At 38.7% G+C, this 16,361-nt stretch overlaps 1 protein-coding gene across 1 annotated transcript in view; it reads left to right on the forward strand.

Annotated features, from left to right (window-relative positions):
* NETO2 (neuropilin and tolloid like 2) overlaps positions 1 to 15,738 on the forward strand; it is a gene marked incomplete at its 5' end in the record, with an annotated part of 38,298 nt that extends 22,560 nt beyond the window's left edge. The window contains 2 exons of the mRNA XM_040982188.1: positions 13,158 to 13,271; positions 14,900 to 15,738. Coding sequence (XP_040838122.1) covers positions 13,158 to 13,271; positions 14,900 to 15,480 — 695 coding nt within the window. The remainder of the gene's footprint in view (positions 1 to 13,157; positions 13,272 to 14,899) is intronic.
* Positions 15,739 to 16,361: the final 623 nt, after the last annotated feature.

Consider the following 16,361-nt stretch of genomic DNA (forward strand, 5'->3'; position numbering starts at 1 on the left):
TGATGTAAAAATAATAATTAGAAATATTTGTTCAGCTTGGTAAATAATTATGAACATACCAAATCATAGTCCCCCCAAATTTAAATATGCTCTTTTCTTTAACTTTATTTTTAAGTTTTAAACTTTCAGAAAGTCATAAAAATTGTAGCATTCTCATATGTATTTGCTTACATTCCCCTTAGAGTTCTGTGTCTTGGCAAAATCACGGCAAAACTGCAAAGTTAGCGTGGATACAGTGTCCCTGCCTAATCGGTGGATCTGATTCAGATATCGCCACTCCTACCAGTGGTATTTCCTACATTGCTTTTCGGTGTCCTGCGTCCCTGCGCCCCTCTGTCTTTGGTGGTCAGTCTTTCATGATACTGATGTGTTTGAAGAGTGCTCGAAGAAGTTACTTAGTGCAAATATTCGTCAGTTTGATTTGTGTCTAATGTTTTCATATGGATTCCATTAAGGATATGTGTTGCTGTCAGGAACACCATAGAAACGCTGTGGCTTTCTCAGTATATCCTGTCAGTGAGGCAGGAGTCCACAGTACTGACTGACCTACTGCTAGTGACATGAACTTCAGTCCTTTCATTAAGGGGCCGTCTAAAGGTTGTCTGCACTGTCAAGTCACTTTTCTTTGAGGTCGTGCGAGTAGCCTTTCCCTCATTTGTTTTAGTAGTCATTGGTGCTTTCTACCTGTATAGTTATTAGTAATTTTCAAGTTCCATGATCCTTTCTACATGTATTTATTAGAATGCTCTTATAAGAGCCAGCTTAGCTTCACTTTATTCAGTTACTTAAATCAGTGTGAGTTCATAAGCATGTTATTATTCTGTTGCGTTATAATGCTGCTTTTCCATAATATGTTATTTTATTGGTTAGAGATCAAGCTTTAGTCATTAGGAGTTTCTCAAGACTGCCTCTTGTATAAGTGTACGCAATTATTTTTTAATCCTTTGCTTTCTGGCACCACTGTCTTGAGACAACCCTAGAACCATTCACATTTCCAGGGGTCCTTTTCTTGTAGTGAGAAATGCAACCCTAATTATATAAAAAAAAATTGTTCTACCCTATTATACACATAATTACAGGATTACTAACCCTATCCCTGTGATTTACTTCCTATCAGAGTATTTCGTTTATGTGCAGTTCTTTTTAGCATTACTGTCAAAACAGTTCCCTAATCTGACTATTTTCCTCTCTCCATGTGGTCATGTCACTTACTTATAATATGCTTAGATCAATTTTGAGACTGTTTATATTTGTTGTCTCCTGTCACACCATGGTCACTCTAAATTGCTTTTATTTTGGATATGACTCTTGTTCCCTGAGTTACATAATAAGATTTGAAAAGTATATGCCGTGTCCTCTCAGCTGCCCCAGCCTCATCCCCTCATTCTTGGTTTGCTGCTCTTAGTCTGTGTAGGCCTTCATGACAGACACGTGGGTATGTTTGAATAAGGATGTTTGATGTCAACCATCCTTTTTTAACATGAGTGCAGCAGTATTCTCTTGCATTGGCATTTTTCACTTACCAATATGTACTAAAAATCATCCCGTAGACCATTTTTTTTTTTAGCTGTGCAGAAATTGTACCATCTTTACTCAGGCTGTCTCTATCACCACATGAGTTACTCCAGATATTTTGCAATTGTTAACAATATTATTAATATGTATTTTTAATGTGGTTGAAATTACATCTTGATCAAAAGCTGTAAGTCACAGTAGTTAGATGTTGCCAGTACCCTTTCTGAAGGGTTCTAGGTAGTGGTTTTTCCTTTCTTTTTCTGCCACGAATTTAAGCAGAGATCTGAGGAGGAACCGGCTGATTCACGTGATAGCAAATACAGAGAGCAATGATCTTGGGTTAGATTGCTGGTACAGTGGTCTGTTGAGCTGTCATACACCAGCTTAACCACACTGCAAATGCTGCTGGTTATGGTTTCTGGCTGTCATTTCTAGCACAGGAGAATGGTATTGGGGAGCAGAAAAAGTGCTCTCCTTTCTGTTGCCGGTCACTTTCTGTCCCTGTGCTAGATCCCACAGGCTACCCACAAATTGGCCAAAGTCAGACCAACGGGAAGGGAGCAAATCACTGTTTCCAAACACAGCCTTATGTAACTCCACAACAGGACCTGTGGATTTAGTCTAGACTCCTGGTGGGAGTTCAGCCCAGGCAGTGGCAGCTGGGGAGGGCAACAGGCTCTTCCATGAATAAAGGAAGTTGGGTGAATGAATGGCTGCACTGCTGGGATCACTGCAAAGGAACCAGGAGTAATAAGGAAACAATAACAGCTAAGCAGTTGCTTTTCAACTTGCAGAGAAAAAAAAGCCATCTCCCATGGGAGCAAAGGAGTAGGAGTGGAGTACTCAGCAAAGGAGTACTCAGTGGAGTAGGAGGCCACATGAAGTTTTCAGGAGCCAGGGCTTCTAGCACAGGCCTGCTGCCTCCTTAATCTCTCACCCATCGGCTCTGCTCCTCCTCCTGTCACTCCTTAAGGCTCTTGTACTGCTGTTGCCTTTTCTACCCTTTGCTTCCTTGCAGTCTGAATGTGTGCCTGGACCTCTTGCCGAGTGCGAGTGCGTAGTCTGAGCTGTCAGATGAGTTTCTTTTTGTCCTTTTTCTAGAAGAATTCTTTGAGATGGTCAGGCTTCTTCAAGTTCTACTGACTTTGCTTCCTTTCCTCTTCCTCACCAGGTGTCAGAGTCTCTGGTCCCACCTGGCTTCACAAAATAGTCTTTGCAAAGCTACCTTTACAGCCACACTTCTCCCAAATGAAGTTTTGAAAACCCTCAGGGGAGGTTTTATTCCTAATATAACCCAGGAAGGACTGCCTCCTCCCCTCTACTTGCTTAGGGGTAACAATGTTAGGATGCACGTCTTTCCCAGTTGGTAACTTTCATCCTGTCGTTTTTCATCTCCCCTCCAATAAACTTCACCCACACCTTCTCTGACATCTACTGTCTCAGGGGGCTTTGCCCACCCAACTAACTTACAGTAAGTCTTCCAGTCTGTGAATATAGAATGCCTTCCCGTTAGTCCTCTGTAATTTCTTTCTGCAGGTTATCTTATTTCTTAACATACTAATCTTTTTTTCACCTTCATTAAATTAATTCTAGCTGTGTACTGTTTCTGATGTAAATATAAATGGGATTATTAATTTCCTTTTCTGGTTTTTATTGTTAATGTTTGGAAAACATGCAGTTGATTTTATTTATTGATTTACATCTTATATTTTTGCTGAATTCATTGGCAGTGGAGTGTGATCTTTAGGATTTTCTGCATATAATGCTATATTATCTGCATGTATGGGGTAATTTTGTATTTTTCTTAACAATTTGCATGCCTTATTTCCTTTTCTTGCTTTCTCGTGCTAGATAGAACTCCACCATTTTGTTGAATAGAGTAGGCGGGGCATTCTTTTCTTGGTACTGATCTTACTGGAAAAACTTGCACTGAGTATGACCTTAGTTGTGAGTGTTTTAGTCATGGCCCTTATTGTTAAGGAGGTTTCCTTCTAGTCCTAATCTATTTATTATGTTGCAGAAGAATATTGGATTCGGTCAAACCCTTTTGCTTATCAATTGAGATTATCATGTATGATTTTTTCTTTCATTCAGTTAATGTGTGTGATGTCACTTTGATTAATCTTGTACATTGAGCAATCTTTGCATATTAAGAATAAATTCCAGCTGATCATGGTGTACAATCCTTTTACATGTTGCTGGATTCTGTAGTAGTACTTTGTTGAGGATTTTGATATAAATACTCATGATGGAAATTGTTATGCATTTTCATTTTCTGTATCTTTCTTTAGCTTTGGTATAAGGGTAGTGTTAACTTTAATGAAGTAAGTATAAAGTGCTTCTGTTCCTTCAGCTTTTTGAAGGGCTTGAAGGATTGTTGTTAAACTTTTTCATGCTTAGTAGAAATCGTCATGAATACCCTTTCTGTTTGAGAGGTTTTGATTACTGTTTCAATCCCTGACAGTGGTAGGATTTACTAGATTTTTTAGTTGCGGAACAGTTTTAATGAGATACATGCTTAATGTAGGTTATCGATGTGTTGTATTTGACATACGATTGTTCTTAACATCTCTCATCCTCTGTATGTATGCAAGTTCACAGTAAAATTCCCACCTGCACTTCTGACTTTTACAGTTGGGCCCCTTTTTGTAGCCAAAGGTTTATCAGTCTTACTATCTTAACAAAGAACCAACTTGTGAGGTTTTTCGTATCTATTTTTTTGAAATCTCTAATATTTATGATTTTATTACTTCTACACTGTCTTTTGCTCTTCCACTGCCTAAGGTATAAAATTGTGAAGTTTTCTTACAAAGTCATGTACAGCTAGAAATTTCTCTTTCAGTACAACCTTTACCACTCATATGCTTTATTGTGTTTTCGGTTTCATCTGTGTCAAGGTGTTTTATAATTTTTCTTCTATTTTCTTTGAAATCACAACTTTGAAAGTAGTGTAAGATGTGCAGTTTAACTTTCACGAATTTGTGGATTTTACCATTTTTCTTTAGTTCTTGATTTCTAATTTCATTCCATTGTGATTAGAAAAAACATTTCATATAATTTCAGGCTTTTTAAAGATTTATTTTACAAAGTCAGATACACAGAGAGGAGAGAAAGATCTTCTGTTTGATGATTCACTCCCCAAGCAGCCACAATGGCTGTTGCTGAGGCAATTAGAACCGGCGCCCATATGGGATCCTGGCAAGTGCAAGGCAAGGACTTTAGCCGCTAAGCTATCACTCTGGGACCTGATTTCAGGCTTTTAAAATCCATTAAGGCATGTGTGACTGACCATGTGGGTTAACTGCTCAGTGCACACTTGAGGAAGAGCCTCATTTTTGTGTGGTGGAGTTTTCTCTCTGTGTCTTGCCCAGTTGGTTTAGACTATGCAAATGTTTTATTTCCATGTTTGTCTTCTGTCTCGTGATTTTACCCATTATTGAAAATGACGGTGTTGAAGTCCCAACTATTTGTCCCTCTGTCAGTTTGCTTCTTGTAATTTCTAGCACCTGGGGAATGTTTATAATATTTTTTTAAGATTTATTTATTTTTGAAGGGCGGAGGGAGGTAGAGGGAAAGAGAGGAAGGGGTCTTCTGTCAGCTGTTTAACTCCCCAGTTGGCTGCATTTGGTGGAGCTGATGGCCAGACTGAAGCCAGGATCCAGGAGCTTCTCTCTGGTCTCTCATGTCGGTGTAGGGCCCAAAACACTTGGGCTAACTTCTGCCATTTCCCAGGCATACTAGCAGGGAGCTGACTCAAAAATGGAAGCCCGTATAAGATGCTGGCACTACCAACATCAGCTTTGCATGCTACACTACAATGCCAGCCCCTTTAATATTGTTCTGGTGAGTTGAACCTTGTATCCAAATATCATGTTCAACTGTGTCACCTGTAACAGCTTGACTGAAGGTCCATTTTTTTGTTTAACATTAGTTAATGGTGCTATTTAGTAACTGCATGGAATTTTCCTATCCTTTCACTTTCCATTTTGGCATCTGTACATCTAATATGAGTATCTTACAGACAGCAGATAGTCTTGCTTTTTTTTTTTTAAACCAATCTCTTGCTTTTCATTGGAGAGTTAAGCAACTACTAATAACAAAGGACTTATGCCATTTTACTTTTCTGTAAATTTACAGCTTTTATTGCCTCTTTTCTTCATCACTACCTTATTTTTGTTGTTGTTTGCCAGTTAGATACATATCTGAAAGTCCCAGAAATAGCTGAGGGTTTAGGTTTCTATCACATTGATTCTGAAATTATGTTATATTTTATCCATTGTGCTTGTGAGCATAGCAAGTATTTTAGCTTTACATCCAAAGTGATAAGTGTGATACAATTATAAGATTGGTAGCATAGTGCAGGTTTTGAGTACTTGTAATATAATCAGCCTAACTTGATATGAGCCATATTTACAAAAATACCACCCAGATTTCAGACTTGGTTTTAAATAAGTGTCCCATTAGTAATATTATGTATTAATTTCAAGTTAAGATGAACATGTTTTGAATATTGTTTTCTTAGGCGATTTTCTAGGAGAACTTACAGGACCCGGAATGTGTTTGTATTCACAGCTAAGATTGATTACACTGAATTTATCAGCCAGGGAAAAGATGGCTAGAGTCAAGAACTTCTTGCACAGGCTTCCTTCCACGAGGGCCACTCAGAGTGTGCCTGGTTCTCTAACAACAACAATGAAAGCAGTATCTCGTATGCAGTATTTCTGCCCAGAGAATTCCATCAGAGACTCATCCCCCAAGGTTTTCATCGGGCCTGCTTACGCAGACACCCCGCTTGCCAGGTGTGAAAATTCTGAAGTCCCAAAAGCAAATAGGTGTTTGTCATTAGGAAAGGTTTATAGTTGCTCTAGGTACTGAGGACTAGCTTTGTCAGGGGATGAAGGAAAGCGGATTCACAGGTGCTAGAAGGGCCATCCTTGCTAAAGTTAACAGCCTTAGGGATTTCTGTGTTACCTTTATTGCATAGATCAGTTTGGTTGAATAAAGCTATGTTAGTAAAATTCTATTTATTTATTTTTGCTCCTGAATGTGACTTCTTGTTCGTAGTTTTGGCTCCCATTTTATTTCTTTTAGGTAGTCCCCATCAAAATCTTATATAACAAAACCGCTAGGGTGGTTTAGTTCCACTGCTTATGACTTCTGTGGTATCTTCTGTGTATGCAGTTGGTGATTTCTCCATTAGTTCAGATATGTTCGTTAAGGAGCTGCCTGCAATGTGATATTCTCAGTGGGTGCTGGTTCAGGTCCCAGCTGCTCCACTTCTGATCCACTTCAGCTCCCTACTAATATGTTTGGGAAAGCCATGGATGGCAGCACTTGGATTCCAATACCTAAATGAGAGACCAGGAAGAAGTTCCTGGCTCTTAGCTGTTATCCGACCAAGCCTAGCTGTTGGCAGCTATTTAGAAAGTAAACCAACAAATGAAATCACTTCTCACACTCCCCTACACCTTTTAAAATATTTTCATTAAGCTGATGAAAAGTCTCCCTTAAGTGATATCTTTCATATTAACTAATATGTAAGACTAAGTTATAAGACTTCTGTATATCTAGCCACATATCCTAAATTTAATTTTGTTGCCCAAGAAGAAATGTGCTCTTAAGAAACCATAGGAGTGATCAAAATAAGAGATTTCATAGATTTTTATTTTTAAAGTTCCAGTTTTAAAATCTGTACTTGAAAAGTACATTTCATATCTCAATTCAGTAAATTTTTACATGTTTATCATTAATTCAAGTTATTGAACTATTTCTCTTTCTTTTCTAAGCTTGCAATGATTTTTAATTGTTATGAATCCAACCATGGAAAAAGTGTTTTGGAAGTTTATTTGAGTTAATTCTGCATGAAAGATTCACTTCATGCCTACCCATGGTAGATTGCAGATATGACTAAAATAGTATAGCTTTGTTAAAATGGATGGTATAGAATAGCAATCAGGATATGTTTAGCTTCTTCCCAGGCACTGAATACTAATATGTACCTTGCTCTTTAAGAAAGTATGTGGATAATTTCTAGGACTAAAACTGTGAAAGCAGCAGAAGATATTTTTGTTAGAATAAATCCATAATGTGATTTTCAGTGACATATTGCCTACAGGTCCCCTGCAGGTTTTAGCTGACAGACAGAGCCATCTTCAAGCATCATTTCCACATCTCATCAAAAGTAGGGGGGGAGCTGGAATCCTAAGCCTCCTCTTCGTTCCCACACCATTACCCAGTAGTGAGAAAAAGCAGAAAGTAGAGTCCTCTGGCTATAAGTAGAGACTATTTCATAACTGGCACTATTTTTGTCACTTATTCCTTACTTATAAAGACAGTTCAGCCATTTTATGATAGCTTTGAATTGAAGCAAATCATTAGTATCACATATCAATAACCAATAATCTCGGTTCTTATTTTAAAAAGCCATTCTTAGCTCAGTTGAAGTCATAAAGGTTTATACATTTATAACTAATACCTTACAGTAAGCTTTGAAGCAAAAAACACTTATTGCAGCAGTTTAACAAGTTAAATATAGTTTAACAAGTTAAATCTCTCAATAAATTATCAGGTATATATGCTTTTGTACTTAGAAAAGATCAGCTTAAGATCATTAAGTTCATAGTATCCATTTTTTATTTACTTAGTTTTATTTTATGTGAAAGAGTGATGCAGAGAGCTCCAATTCCCAAATGCCTGCAGTGGCTGGGGGCTTGGTCCAGCTTTCCTGTGTTGGTTGCAGGAACCCAGCTACCCCAGCCATCACTTACTGCATTATCAGGGGCTGCAGGGCCTTGAAGCTAGGCACTGGGTGCAGTGTCTCGGCTGCTATCCTGCCACTTTTTTGCTTATTTCGGAAGTCATGAAATTTTAAACCTGGAAATGCTCCCATTACATTAGGAAAGCAGAGACCCACTCACCCCTTGGGGGTAGGGGTGACATTGCTTCGAGTCTATAGAAGAACTAGTAACAATATTGAGACTAGCCCATTGCTTTTTCCACTGTGGACTGGACAGCTCTGTATGCCAAATTATTCAGTCCTTGGCAGTTTTAGACTCTTAAATCATAAAACCACTTGTAGTTACTGTAGTTGAATTTCTGTGCTAAGTGTAGCTTTGAGACTGTTTAAGCATCTGTAAATTAAAAAGTCATGCCTAAATTATCTTGGGGTTAGTTAATAGGGGCAGGGACAAACAAGCCCCGGTTCCCAGTGACCTACCATGGATTAGTAATCTGCTGCCCTGGAACTTGGAGGAATAATACTTTCTACAGGATCCTATCTTACTTAAAGAGAGGTTTTATAACAGCAATTTTTTATATTTTCTATTCACTATACTTAACCAATGTTTTAGGATCTTTCTGGGAGCCCAGTTTAAGTAGTAACTCTTTCTAGCCCATAATCAGAAATTAGAAAGATATAGTGGGATAAGACAGGTAGTTATCAAATACCAGTTTTATAACTGATATTACTTAAATAGCCCCAAACTTCTTGCAACTGCATGCTAAAGAGAGTCTCTTCAGAGGGGAAAAAAATTACTAAATTCTTGTCTTTTTAAAGGTTATTTCTTATCTGATAACAGACTTCCCACTTGTTGAGTTACTAACCTAAATGCCTACAACAGTCAGGTCTCTCACATGGGTGCAAGCCCAGACCAGAAGCTAGAGTCAGGAGTGGAGTTGGAACTCAGTCCCAGCGTACTGACATAGGGTGAAGGCATCCCAGCCAGTATCTTAGTTCCTAGGCCAGGCACCTTCCCTGTGACTTTTTTTGTATATGAATTAAGAGAAAAATAATATTTGGGAAAGAACCAATACTTATTAGTCCAACAAAATGTTCATATTTCTCTCATGTTGAAAAAACTATAAAATATTCAAGTTATCAGTATAGTGTTCAATTCTTTTATTTATTTTTGTTGGAAAGGCAGATTTACAGAGAAGGAGAGACAAAGATCTTCCAAATGGCTGCAATGGCCATAGCTGGCCCCTTTCAAACCCAGGAGCCAAGGGGTTTATTCCTGGTCTCCCACATGGGTGCTGGGTCGTAAGGCTTCGGGCCATCCACCACTAATTTCCCAGGTCATAAGCAGGGAACTGAGTGGCAATCAGAACAGCCCGACATGAACTGGTGCCCACGTGGAATGCCAGTGCTTGAAGATGGAAGGATTAGCAAGTGTGGCCATCACACCAGTTCCAGTGTTCAGTCTGATGAAGCACAGCTTTTTTAGAATTAAAACTGTAAAATCTGGGACCAGCACTTCCTGAGCCAGTATTCTGTTTCAGAGTACCTACTCCACCTTTAGCCCAGCTTCCTGAAAATGTGCCTGAGAAAGCAGCCGAAAACCGCCCCAGTACTTGAGACCTCACCGCACAAATGGGAGACCAAACCAGCAGATGGAAGATATCTCTGTCTCTATGGCATTCTACCTTTCAAATAAAAGTCATTTTTAATATGGAATTTTTTAGTTGATAAATGTGTTTTCTCTGATTATAATTTTATTTTTACCTTTCTCACTTTTTTTATTTTTTGAAACAGCTCACTCAGCTAACACCTACAATAATCAGGGCTAGGGATGAACCAGGGAGTGAAGTGGGTGGCAGGAACCCAATTACCTGGGCCACCACAGCCACCTTCTGTCTAGGATGCACATTAGCAGGGAGCTGGAGTCAAGAGCTGCAGCCAGGACACTAACCCAGGGCCTTTGATGTGGGGTAACTTACCTTCATTTTAACCAGGTTGGCGAAATTCTGGCCCTGATGGTATGTTCAAATAATCAGCTGAAATTCTTTCCGTTTTATTGAAATATTTATTGTATTTATATAAATCACATAATCACATTATCCAAAGAAAAAATGGTGCAGAATATGCATTGAGGGGCCAGCACTGTGGTGTGTTGGGCTGGGCTTCTGCCTGCCAGAGTGGTATCCCATATGGGTGCCAGAGAGTTCTGGGATCCACTTCCAATTCACAGCAAATAGCCTGAGAAGGCAGTGGAGAATGGCCCAGGCACCCAAAGTAGAAAACTGGGAAAAAGCTGCGGGCTACCAGCTTTGGGTTAGCTCAACTTCAGCACTGAGGCCTTTTGGGAAGTGAACCTTTTGATTTTGGGATTACCTCTACAAACTTATTTGATGGGAAAATATTGCACTGAAAAGAGTTTCTACTGCTGTGTTGGACTTACACCTCTACACATTCCAGGATCATATTTCCTAGTAGAAGTAAGCACATTGAATCCTAATCCAATATAACGAAATTTTCATGTATACAACAAGAAGTGCCAGGTGGAAGGGTTTATAACAGGAGCAAACATAAGTGGTTAGCTAAAAGGAAACTTAAAGGGATTTTCACAAGGTAATATTCGAGATGATCTTGGAAAATGAATGAGTGGTCACTGTTAAGAAAAAAAGATATCCCACCTTGAAAATAAAGGGGGGGTCTATAAAATAAGAAATTACAGGATACTCATCCCATTTTTTTTAAGATTTTTTTTTTTAATCTAGGGGTCATTATTTGCTGCAGCAGTTAAGATACAGCTTGAGACACCCATGTTGAAGTCCTGGGGTTGAGTCCTGACTCCTCCCCCAATTCCAGCTTTCTGCTGATGTCCATCCTGAGAAGAAGCAGTGATGGTTCAAGTGGCTGGTTCCTCCACCCACATGGGAGACCTGGAATAAGTTCCCAGTTCCTGCTTCATTCTGGTCCAGCTCTGGCCATGGTGGATGTTTGGGGAGTAAACCAGCAGACAAATGTCCGTGCCTGCCTTTGAAATATTTTGAAGTATGAAAGAAAGGATTTTTCTGCCTGTTTCTCATGTAAAATTGATATTACAAAATTTCAGTCACTTTTGTACAGTTAATTCAGTGATATTAAGCGCATTCATGTTGTACAGCCACACACCATTATCTTCAGAGCTTTTTCATTATAACAGATTGAAACTTCATACCATCTGTCCAAGTCCCTGTAACACACTGCTCCTTTGTGTTTGTGAATTTGGCTCTTTGTTACCTCATTTAAGTAGAATCCTGTATTTGTCCCGTAGTAAATAATATATGATCAAACACTTATTAGGTTAAATGGAGTATTTGGCTCATTCCACTTAGCATGTTTCAAACATCATTTATTATAGTATCTATCTGAGTTTTAGTTCTCTTTATGACTGAATAATATTCCATTATTTCCATATTTCATCCATTCATCTGTCAGTGGAAACATAAGCTGATTTCAGCTGTTGACAACTGTGAATAATGCTGATGGAAACACTGATATGCAAGTGTGACTTCTGCTTCCAGTGTTTTTAAAATTTATCTAAGAACAGATGTTATATATTTCATACATGTGGTTTTAAGAGCAGAGTGATACTTCCCACCCTAGCCTATCTCCCTCCCTTTCTGGCACTCTGCCTTCTCCTAATTTCCTTAGCTTTTTTCGGTGATACACTTTCAGCTTTCTTTAAAAACACAAGCTTAACACTCTGCGGAATACAGAGTTCAACACGTAGTAAGTAGAAAAACCACTGTTCCTAAAAACTATATAGACAAGGCCAATAATCAAATCTCAAAAATGGCAGTTTTGCTCATATATATTGCTCTGTTTTTAAGAACTTTGTATGTTACTTACCTCGAGTCTGCAAAATGTTTGTTTCTTGGGAACTGTCTTAGTTTACTAAACATAATGGTGAAATACAGGATTCTGTTTTTATGGCTAAGTAGTATTCCATTATATATATATACCACATTTTCTTATCCAGTCATCAGTTGATGGGCATCTGAGTGAATTCATTATCTTAGCTATTGTGAGTACCCCACAATGAACATGAGGGTGCAGGCAACTTTCGTGTGCTGATTTTTTTTTTTTAAACAGTTCCTGTATAGTTGATCCAAAGGGAGGAAGACAAAGGGTTACCGTCCTCCCAAGGCTGGGACAGAAGTGCCTGAAGGGCCCAGACGTTGCACACTTGGGAATAGAACAAGGTCGGATCAGGTTCAGTGTGGCAGTGAATGGAACTGGAGATCGTTACACGAAGTAAAATAAGGCAGACCTAGAAAGACAGACACATAGTCTGTTTGTGGAAGTTAGTATAAGGAGAGTAGTTTTTAAACAAGGGGAGAAGAAAAAGAAACCCCTGGGACAGTTGGGTGTTTTCTGTGAACAGGCCTCTTAATGTAATGAGTGGAGTTCAGGATGGGACATAAGAATGTATTTTCTTCCTGCTTTTAGTTCTTTTGTGTTTCTACCTAAAACTGGAAGTACTAGATCATAAGAGAATTTTATTTAACTTTTTGCCAGTTTTCACAGCGGCCACACCTTTTACAATCCCACCAGCGATGTACACAGAATTCTGTCTCCACATCTTTATCAACTTTTATAGTTTTGAAAACATTACCTTACTGTATACTAGACCCGTGAGAGCTATGAGGATATAATTCATGTCACCATTATGTAAAAAGGCTGGTCCCAGCCTCAGAAAAAGTTTGAATCTGCATCAGAATCTTGGCTCTTATCATATTGTTTGTGTGGTACAGAGTGTATTTTTGGGAAGTCCTTTGCAGTCAGAAAGTACTCTTACAAAATCAGACACTAAAAAGTAAAACAAAAGCTTTTTGTAGTTTTGCTGTTTGTAGCAATGTAATTTTCTTGTCCCCTACAGCTCCCTGCACAGGCAGTACTTTTTTTTGCCATAGCAACATGTGCATCAATAATTCTTTAGTCTGCAATGGTATTCAAAACTGTGCATACCCTTGGGATGAGAATCATTGTAAAGGTGAGTACTATGCAAAAACCAAACTGTTTTGAGGAAAAAATAATGTGCTTTTAATTAAGATACATTAAATGTTCTTTTTCAAAAACCTTACCTAGCATAGCTGATTAACAGCAGTGGAGACTTATAAGTGTTCTTTTCAGTGGATATGGTACAAGCACAAAGAAATACTTAATCTCAACAAAACTTTTGTTGTTGTTTGCAGAAAAGTTGGAAATGTGTCATGATATTTTCTGCCCTTATTGTCAAAATTTGTCATTTGTATTCTGAAGATACCTTACTAGTTGTCTAGATCATTTAAAAGGTAGCCTAGAATATTTTATTTAATAAAAGATCAAGGCTGACAGTGGCATAGTTAAGAGGCTGTTGCCTACAGAGGCCAGCCTCTCATGGGCACAAGTTTGGGTCCCAGTGCTCCACTTGCCATCAGCTCCCTGCTCATGTGTCTAGGAAGGCAGGAGAGAGTGGTCCAACTGTTTTAGCCCCGGTACCCACATGGGAAACCTGGAAGAAACTTTCCTCCTAGCTTCAGATTGGCCATATGGAAAATGAAGCAGTGGATGGAAGACATCTCTGTTAAAATAATTAATAGGGTCAGATACAATGGCTCAGTTGACTAATCCTCCCCCTGCAAGTAGCAGAGTCCCATATGGGCTCCAGTTGATGTCCCTGCAGCTCTGCTTCCCATCTAGCACCCTGCTTGTGGTCTGGGAAAGCAGTAGAGGGTAGTCCAAAGCCATGGGACCCTGCACCCTCATGGGAGACCTGGAAGAGGCCCCTGGCTCCTGGCTTCATATTGGCTCAGTTTCAGTCATTGTAGCCATTTGGAGAATAAATCAGCAGATGGAAGATCTTTTTCTCTGCCTCATTTTCTCTGTAAATCTGCCTTTCTGATAAAAATATATCTTTAAAAAAATCAATTGATAGATTCAGTGTTATACCCTAAAAACAGACCTATTCTAAAAACTGCTTTTTAAAAATTTTCCATAAAATTCTCCATGCTACAGTTCTGGTATATGCTCTGAAAAATAAAATACGACTGGTGGCAATAGCTGAATGTCTGCAAGCTGATTATCAAATCAGTGTCTCAGAATTAAAGTTTTGTCTTTCAAGAGCCTAATAGTTTTAATATATGACAAAGTGATATAATTGTATGTGGTGTCTTGAGTACTTGACTTGAAGTATTTTCTGATAATCAAACAGAACATGAAACAGGTGGCTGGATTAGCCTGATCATGTTGATTGTTCTGTCGTAGTCACCAGTAGAAATATAAGGGGTATCCTTACACATGGCTGAAACCTACCATACAGCAGAAAGCTGAATTTAGTAAAACAAGAGTATTTATTGTGCCACTTCCTGCATTTTTTGAATCTAATTCACAAGTTGCATGCATTTGTATACCTTTTGAGTAAAGGAAGCAAGCACTTTATTTTTCTATAATCGATCAAGCTACATTGTGATTAACCAGAAATCACTGTAAGATTTTTAAATCTTGTTTTAAAAACCTGTTTTTAAGGTGCATTGCCTTGGGCATATTTGACCCAAGTGTTCTCCTTTACTTAAAATTACCTTACCAGCTTGTGCTGAGACTCATATTAACAAAATTTGAAAACCCTTTTTCTCTCCACAGAAAAGAAAAAAGCAGGAGTGTTTGAACAAATCACTAAAACCCATGGAACAATTATTGGCATTACATCAGGGATTGTCTTGGTCCTTCTCATTATTTCTATTTTAGTACAAGTGAAGCAGCCTCGAAAAAAGGTCATGGCTTGCAAAACTGCATTTAATAAAACGGGGTTCCAAGAAGTGTTTGATCCTCCTCATTATGAACTGTTTTCACTAAGGGACAAAGAAATTTCTGCAGACCTGGCAGACTTGTCAGAAGAGCTGGACAACTACCAGAAGCTGCGACGCTCCTCCTCTGCCTCCCGGTGCATTCACGACCATCACTGTGGATCGCAAGCAGCCAGCGTCAAACAGAGCAGGACCAATCTCAGCTCCATGGAGCTTCCTTTCCGCAACGATTTTGCACAACCACAGCCAATGAAGACATTTAACAGCACCTTCAAAAAAAGTAGCTACACTTTTAAACAGGCACATGAATGCCCTGAACAGGCTCTGGAAGACAGAGTAATGGAGGAGATTCCCTGTGAAATTTATGTCAGGGGGCGAGAAGATTCTGCACAAGCATCCATATCCATCGACTTTTAATCTTCGACTTAAGGTGACATGGTCATTCAGTGCGTGTGTATGCAGCCTACAGAATACCCATGCTGTTTCCAACAAGTCCCCTTCCCCTGTCAAAACTGGGAAAACCTTTATTTGCTCTTAACCTATTCATTGTGTCAGGCAGTATATACATGTTCAGTCAACAGAAGTAAACCACCGTGTGGTGTTACACGGCGCTTGGAGAGGGGAGTGGCCGTCTCGTGTCAGGCCCAGGCTGTCTCAGTATTAACAACAGGAGTACTGCTGTGGATAATACAGCTGTCAATGTTTTGATCCAAAAATAAACTGAAAAATAAGATTTTCCTTTACATTTGTATTATTTTTCTTTAAGTCGGTTTGTTTTATGAACTTAGAAATTTTAGCTTTGGATGTTTTATATAAAAATAAGTGGTTCATGTGCCGCATACTTCAGCATAAGCCTTTCTTCTGAAGTGTGTCAAAATTACAGCTAATTACTGTGATAAGTGCCAATTAAGACTCAGAGTTGTATTTCATCCATCTGTTTCTTGACTTATTTCTCTACTTCCATCTTTTGTTACTGGATTCTCAGTCCTTTTTCTGTGAGAAGTAGTAAATGATATGATTTATCACCTTTATATTTTGTGTAAATTACCCTAGAAAATTTCATAACCCCACAATGTCTACACTATCATTACCAGTTATAACTAAAATATGAGAAACACAACAGCTTTCTAGTAAGCCTTCAGAATTTCTCAAATTAGGTCATATCCAGTGAAAGCCTGTTCATTCCAATAAACAGTCATTCATTTGGGGGAAGCAAGTAATTATGTTTATTTGCAATGATTCCAGTCACCAATCTATTTCCTGTTGTTTTTATGGTTGTTAGCACTGTGTTTTATCTT

Source organism: Ochotona curzoniae, unplaced genomic scaffold (genome assembly GCF_017591425.1).
Source record: "Ochotona curzoniae isolate NIBS_2020 unplaced genomic scaffold, NIBS_Ocur_1.0 contig_3622, whole genome shotgun sequence".
Taxonomy (NCBI): Eukaryota; Metazoa; Chordata; class Mammalia; order Lagomorpha; family Ochotonidae; genus Ochotona; species Ochotona curzoniae.